The sequence below is a fragment of the Rhipicephalus microplus genome, chromosome 6, assembly GCF_043290135.1.
Source record: "Rhipicephalus microplus isolate Deutch F79 chromosome 6, USDA_Rmic, whole genome shotgun sequence".
NCBI lineage: Eukaryota > Metazoa > Arthropoda > Arachnida > Ixodida > Ixodidae > Rhipicephalus > Rhipicephalus microplus.
In genome coordinates, this window is record NC_134705.1 from 91,115,281 (window position 1) to 91,122,600 (window position 7,320).

General features: G+C 44.8%; 1 protein-coding gene and 2 non-coding genes across 3 annotated transcripts; all 3 read left to right on the forward strand.

Annotated features, from left to right (window-relative positions):
- The first annotated feature begins 253 nt into the window (after positions 1-253).
- LOC142764827 (uncharacterized) lies at positions 254-3,091 on the forward strand. The gene has a single exon (XM_075865358.1). The coding sequence runs from the start codon at positions 264-266 to the stop codon at positions 1,527-1,529; it is 1,266 nt and encodes a 421-aa protein (XP_075721473.1). The 5' UTR covers positions 254-263; the 3' UTR covers positions 1,530-3,091.
- Positions 3,092-5,280: 2,189 nt separating this feature from the next.
- TRNAT-AGU (transfer RNA threonine (anticodon AGU)) lies at positions 5,281-5,354 on the forward strand. The gene has a single exon. It is a non-coding gene; the product is annotated as a tRNA-Thr (tRNA).
- A 1,598-nt stretch (positions 5,355-6,952) lies between these two features.
- On the forward strand, positions 6,953-7,034 carry TRNAS-AGA (transfer RNA serine (anticodon AGA)). Its single transcript has one exon. It is a non-coding gene; the product is annotated as a tRNA-Ser (tRNA).
- Positions 7,035-7,320: the final 286 nt, after the last annotated feature.

Below are 7,320 nucleotides of genomic sequence, written 5' to 3' on the forward strand. Positions count from 1 at the left end.
CACATATGCGTCATGCAAAAAGTGAAATCAAATTACTAAATGCCTGGTGGACACACGCAGCGCATATCATGCGTGATCCACATAATGCATTTAGGTGTCAATATAGCTACGGTCCTGCTTTTTCATTCGGATCACGCGCCTGAAGTAGGTCATCCTCCAAACTCTCTCTGCTTCAACACTGGGTTCCACATGCAGCTAAAGGCATGGGCGCCGTGGCTTGGTAGATTCCACTTCCGGCCACCGTAGTGTACGGACGTGGCGGCATGAGCTCCGGCGATATCGGAGCGGCATCAACGGCCCAGCTCGGTCGTGGTACCAGGAACATGGACGAATCGTCACAGGATTATCAGATTATTTTGCCCCGACTGCCATCAAATGATTCAACGCTGCATACTGTCTTTTTGCACGCTGATATCAAGGCGCGGCCGTATCGCGTTGAGGATTTCAGGGACGCTCTTATTCGTTTGGCTTTGCTTCCCGAGGTTGCTGCCTTGGGGGCGTACCAAATGAATCATGTTTGGGCCATCACTTTCAAGGACGAGGAGGGCAAGAAGAGAATACTCGCTGCTGGGGACATTGTGGTGAAGAACCAGCGCTGTATCACTATCGACCCTAACCACCAGGATACGAAGCTGAAGATACACTGGCTACTGTTTAACGTTCCTGACGACGAGGTGAGGGCAGCGTTGGCTCCTTATGGCAAGGTGAACGAAATAGTGCGAGAGCGCTGGCGCGTGTACGGATGCACCGACAAAGGCTCTTCGACGCGAGTGGTGAGCATCAGGCTCAAAGCTGGCCTCACGGTGGATGACCTCCCACATCAGTTGCGGATTGCCGGAGACCTCACACTAGTTGTCGTCGCGGGAAGAGCACCGTTATGCCTGCGTTGCCGCGGAACAGGTCATATTAGGAGGGATTGCCGAGCCCCACGTTGTACAGTGTGTCGGCGTTTTGGGCATAATGAGAGCGGCTGTATGAGAACATATGCAAGTGTAGCAGGGCCCGCGGGAGGCGAAGAACTTTCCGAGCATCACATGGACGAGGCTGAAGCAGAAGAGCTGATAGGGGCGCGTCGGGAGGAACCGAAACCCAAGTTGACGCCCCTTACGCCACGCCCCACAGGTGCTGAGACGACGTCTAACAAAGACAAGGGTTCTACAAAAGACGTGCAATCCACGAGGAACACACAAGATATAAAGGCGCTTGCAGCACAGGAAGAAATGTCGGAAAACATGGACACGTCAAATACATGTAAAAGGCCTAGGGAAGAGGCGGAAGGCAAGAAGGCTGCTACAACGAAAGAAGTGGAGGAACCACCGGCCAAGGCGATGAACGTGCGCCGTAGACCGGCACCTAACATCCTCAGCGAACGTCGAATAGCCGAGAACCTCCCACCAGCCCAGGTGCAACAGACACAACTGCCGCAGCAGCAACCAGTGCCGAATCAGCAGGCATTGCATCAGCGACTGACAGATCAACAACAGAAGGGGCCTTCAGCGGGGCCCCCTTCAGATCAAAAGCCCCCGTAAGGTGGGGGTCTGGATTAAGTGACACAAGTATTGACCCGGCGGAAGCACCAACAAATGGAGCGCAGTGGTGAAGTGTGCATAATGTGCTGCGTGAAACGTGCGCGGCGCTCTACTTTTGTGATCAAAAGAAAGGGGACCTATCAGACCATATCGAACCTTGGACCTGATGGTGATAAAGGAGTATCAGAGGTGAGAACCATGTGGCCGGGACGGCCATTCACGTCCTAATGGCTATGAGCGTCGAAGCAGAATTGAGAGTTGCGACTCTCAATGTCAGGGGGCTTGCCGCTCGACGAAGGCAGTATCAATTAAGTCGTTTGATGCTGGAACGTGATCTCGATGTTATTGCCATTCAGGAAACAAAAGTTGAAGGGCAAGATCAGACTGACCGAATGGTGTCCCCTTTTAGAGCCCGGTACGATGTGTGTGTGTCTCATGCCGTTGGAATGTCGGCGGGTTGTGCACTGTTCCTTAAAAATTCTATTGGTATAGTTGAGGAGACTGTAACTGTGTCTAGTACTGGGAGATTCATAGTTTGCGATTTTACATATAATAATAAAAAATGGCGAGTTGTCTGTGTTTACGCACCGAACAAAGAAGTTGAACGTAAATTATTGTTTGAGAATTTACAGACTTTTCTTAGCTGTGGCAGGATTGTCATTATGCTCGGCGACTTTAATTGTGTTTGCAACCCTCAGGACAGAGCAAAAAAAGCAGCCATAAAAGACCAAAGTGCAACGCTACTCTGCACTATTGTACAAGATTGTCATCTCGAAGATGTTGGTGATGTGCTCTCTGCAGAAGAGCACTTCACACACTTTCAGAACGAAAGCCATGCGAGGCTAGACAGAGCCTATGTGTCAGTAGAGTTAATGCGAGTATGTTCGAATTATGAAGTAAAAAGTGTGTCTTTCAGTGACCACAGTTTAGTAATGTTCACTATAGGGTATAAACAGAAGAAGACACGCTTTAACTGGGATGTGTGGAAATTAAACGACTTATTATTAAAAGATGAATTGTTCGTTGAAGCTGTGCAGGATTCCATTAACAAAATGTTAGCTGAGCCTCAAGCGAACGTGATTGAAGCCTGGGAGCGTTTTAAGGAGGTGACAAAGATGAAAGCCATAGAAAGATCCGGTGTGTTACATAGAGCCAAAAAGGAAAAAGAAAAAGATTTGCAATGTCAGTTAGACTTCGCATTGAGTCTAGAAAGTAAAATGCCAGGAAAGTACACAAAAGAAATAAGGCAGTTAAAAAACCAATTGGAGGCAATTGACATTGAAAAATATAGAGGGGCGGTGATAAGGGCACGTGCAGAAAAATTATCTCTCGGCGAAACACCAACAAAGCGTGCACTTGGGGATGAAAAAAGATACGCCAAGCGAAATGAAATCAAAGCGATTGCAACTGATAGCGGTATTGTACGTGAAGCGACAGCAATTGAGCAAGTATTTGTCGAATATTTCCGAGGCATACTTGGCCGAAAAGTGAAGGCAGAGGAAGGGTTTGAGGCTCAGTTTCTGCATTTGATACCAAAGCTCTCTGATAACGAGAGAGAGCAGCTGGAGATAGCGATTGAAGTGTCCGAAATAGAAAAGGCTATTGATGACCTAGCGGCTGGCAAAGCACCGGGACCTGATGGATTTGGTGCCGCATTGTACAAGACTTTTAAAGGTGTTATTTCTGTTGCCTTACATCGTGTCTTCACGGAGGCTATAAGATTAAAGGTTCTGCCCGGCTCATTTAAAAAGACGCACGTAATACTCATACCGAAAACTGACGACCCCAAAAAATTATTGTCCGTCAAGTCGTACCGACCAATCAGTTTAGCCAACACAGACTATAAAGTGTTTATGAAGGTTCTTGCAGGCAGGTTGCAAAGGATGATGAAAATACTAGTTGGACCACACCAGACTTGTGGTATAAAAGGACGCACAATAAATACAAATGTACATGTAGCGAGAAGCGTGCTGGAGAGCTGCGATGTGTTTGGTGGCAAGGTTGCAATGTTGCAATTAGATCTGGAAAAAGCCTTTGACCGTGTAAATCATGATATCCTTTTTTTGATATTAGAATATGTTAATGTAGGGTCTGTCATTTTGGAAGGGGTAAAAATGGCCTATAGAGAGTGCTTTACGAGTATTGTAATTAATGGGCGACTTACTGAAAGCTTTCAAGTGACAAACGGTGTGCGGCAAGGTGATCCCATTTCGGCTTTATTATTTGCAATATATATGGAACCTTTCTGCATGAAGATTATTAGCAATGAAACAATAAAAGGGTATCAGCTAATGAACAGTGAAGTTAAAATGCTAACATATGCTGACGATATCGCCGTGTTTTGTAGCGATAAGGAAAGTGTCAGTGAAGTGATACGTCATGTGGCCTATTTTTGCAAGATGACAGGCAGTGCAGTAAACTGGGACAAATGCCTAGGCTTGTGGCATGGTTCTTGGGAGACCACCCCACAAAACTTTGCAAATATGAACTGGTCACTTGCACCGACGAAGTATCTCGGAGTACCCCTCCAGCATTATAAAAACACGGATGATTACTGGAAAGAGATATGTGAGAGCACTCGTGAGAAGACAAGAAACTGGGGTGGTAGGGAACTTTCTATGTTATCTAGAGCGACTGCATGCAATTGGTTCATTGTTTGCAAAGTATGGTATGTTCTGCAGTTCCTATTTATGTCAAGAGCAAATGTGCAGAAATTGCATCGAGTCTTAGCTGTGTTTGTTTGGGGGTCGGTTTGGGAGCGTACGAGTCGAACAAACTTATTTCATTCACTAAGAAATGGTGGTTTAGGATTGGCTCACCTCTTCCTCAAGCAAATTGTGTCTAGATATATTTTTTTTACGCGACCAATGTAATCCGTTTGTGAGAACATTTCTACAAATTGTACTTTCTAATAAGATTCCTGATTATGTGGTATCAAGTATGCCTGTGAAATGTAACCTACGCGGATATTTAAGAGAAGTTATAATGGCATATGAAATACTGAAAGTGAGATTTTCAATGGAATATTTATCTGTTGTAAAGAGAAAACGTCTTTACAGAGATTTACGTGACGTAATGCTGCCTCAGCCTATCTACAGATCAGTATACCAGGTTGGTGCTGAACGTGACGTATTGAAGAGAGTGAAAATGATGACCGTACGCGCAAGTGCAAAGACATTTTTTTTTCAGCTGCACAGCGGAACATTGCCCGTAAAACCATGGTTACAAGAAAAGGGTTTCTTTGTTCCGTGGTCGATGGACTGCCTTATCTGTAAGAAACCCGAGACTGTCAACCACATTTTTCTTGATTGCTGGGATGCTGTTTTTCTGTGGGACATTCTGCAGCGTACTTTGAAAAAGGACTTGCCTATCACACCACACGGTATTAGATTCTTGGCTGTAGAAAATGAGGATGGTGTGCCTTATGATATGTTTATGTTGCTTGTGCTTCACAGCGTGTGGCGAACTAGAATGGCAGTAAGACACGTAGATAAAGATGCCCGATGTGCGCATGAATACTTCACGGAAAGTATTGTATACATAAGAGACGTGTTATCTTCCAGAGAAGAAAGACCCGAATGGGTGTCGTTGTTGAATGTGTTGGCTACAATGAAGCAGTTTTAAATGAAACCAGTCACAGCCAGGCTGGTGTTTTTTTTTTTAAACTTGTTTAAATGTGATCGTAAATTGTATTTCTTTTGTGCGAAGCCGGCAATAAAGAAAAAAAAAAAAAAAAAAAAAAAAAAAAAAAGGCGCCGTGGCTTGGTTGGTTAAAGCGCCTGTCTAGTGAACAGGAGATCGTGAGTTCAAATCTCACCGGTGCCTTGGGAAATACCTTTTTTTTACTCTGCTCCTTTGAAGTGTACCTCGTAGCATCCTGACTCCAGAGTCCAGTGTATAATAATAACTAATTTTCTTATTTACAATACACCATGTCGCTTTTTTGTCAATGTGACAGTTAAAAAAAAAGCATATAACCGAACACCCTGTCCGCTCAAAATATCCGCTCAAAGAGCTAAAATAAAAAAATAAAAAAGATCTCTTTAACAATGGCATCCGGGTTTTTTCATATGTTCATAATGTGACGCACAATGATCTAAAGAAAGTGTCACAAAAATCCGGTGACGGAGACGTTTCCAGCGCACGTAACAAGCTATGTGGCCTCTTCAAGAAGACTGACGGTGATCAGGAAGAAACTTGTTGCAAAAAGAAGCGCTTGCAACATTTCCTTAAATGTCAAGGGAACGTTGTGTGAAATATTCCCCCACTTACGGAAGTTGTGACATCGGCTAATGAAGCCGCTGCACAAATAAAGGTTACGTGAACATCCCAAATCGCTAAGAGGGTCTGTGCGTAGCCACCTTGCAGACCACTGCGCAAATTGTGATTGTGACGCAGTCATCAAGGATAGCGATATTCTATGCAATTACGCTGAGCAACGCCAACGGGAAATCGTTGAGGTCATATGCATCCAGGAAAGCGGAGATCATTGTGTCAGCGTATAGCTTTGCTATCGCTTCGAGAAAAATAAAACGAAGAACCTCTCGAGAGTTTGAGTCCGCATGTTTCATTAATAACGTGTTCCTCGAAGCGCTCACTGATTGTATTTTCTTGTATATATCGACGTGCAAACGCAATAATACAATGTTTTTAGTCAGCGTCCTGTTTGTATCTTCTCATTTATGTCCTTTTCTAGCGCTGTTTCTTCAATCAAGGTCATGTCAGTGTGACATATCAAATTATCAGCTTAAGCCGGGTTTTATGCATTTGCCACTGCAAAACCTCCAAGCTTTTATAGTGTGGTTCTACTGGGATTCCCTTCACTAAAGCATCGGCGAGTTGTGTAACTGCATGCTTGCAAGCTCCTAACCTTTCGCGTTAAAGCATTCTTAGCGTTTTTTTAGAATAAAATGACACTCGCTCTTAAATTTGTTTGACGCTCATTCATTACGATGAACCATTCAAGGTGACCTTGAATAAAACATATCGACTGAGAGAAAGAAACGCGGCGTACTTATGTAAACGGGGTTTCAAAGCATGACGGGTCTAGTGGCTGAGGTACTCGGCTGCTGACCCGCAGGTCACGGGATTGAATCCCGGCGGCGGCGGCTGCATTTCCGATGGAGGCGGAAATGTTGTAGGCCGGTGTGCTCAAATTTGGATGCACGTTATAGAACCCCAGGTTGTCGAAAATTCCGAAGCCCTCCACTACGGCGTGTCTCACAATCATATGGTAGTTTTGGGACGTTAAACCCGACATATCAATCAATCAATGTATGACGGGAGAAACGGGGGCAGAAGCTCCACCTTCTTTCCACCGGTGCCGCTTCTGCATTGATTGCAATGAGAATAAGAAACTGAACGAGCTTGCCATGCGTATTCAATAAGGAGCCTTTTAAAAATAGGTGCCGCTTCGTTGGCGTGAAGTCGTGGCCGAGTGGTTAAGGCGATGGACTAGAAATCCATTGGGGTCTCCCCGCACAGGTTCGAATCCTGTCGACTGCGCTGTATTTTTTTTTTCATGTGGTATCTAACACTCTTTATTCAAATGTGATGCGGGTGTATGGTTTGGAAGGTATCGTAACTAATAAAGTGTTTCGCCGAGTTGTTCCTGCTACGTTGTGCATTTTATGCAGTTTGTAGAAGTTGTGCACGAACTGGTGTAGCTGGTAACTGATTTCTAAGAGGGAAGGGAGTGGCATATAAGTAACATGCGAAAACGACAAGAGTCTGACAACAGAATACCAGGGGGTAACAGAATACCTACGAAAAAATATGCATTTTGTGTTAA

Bases quoted from the DNA above. Each gene is read 5' to 3' on its own strand.
- LOC142764827 (XM_075865358.1), top strand. From the start codon at position 264: ATGAGCTCCGGCGATATCGGAGCGGCATCAACGGCCCAGCTCGGTCGT.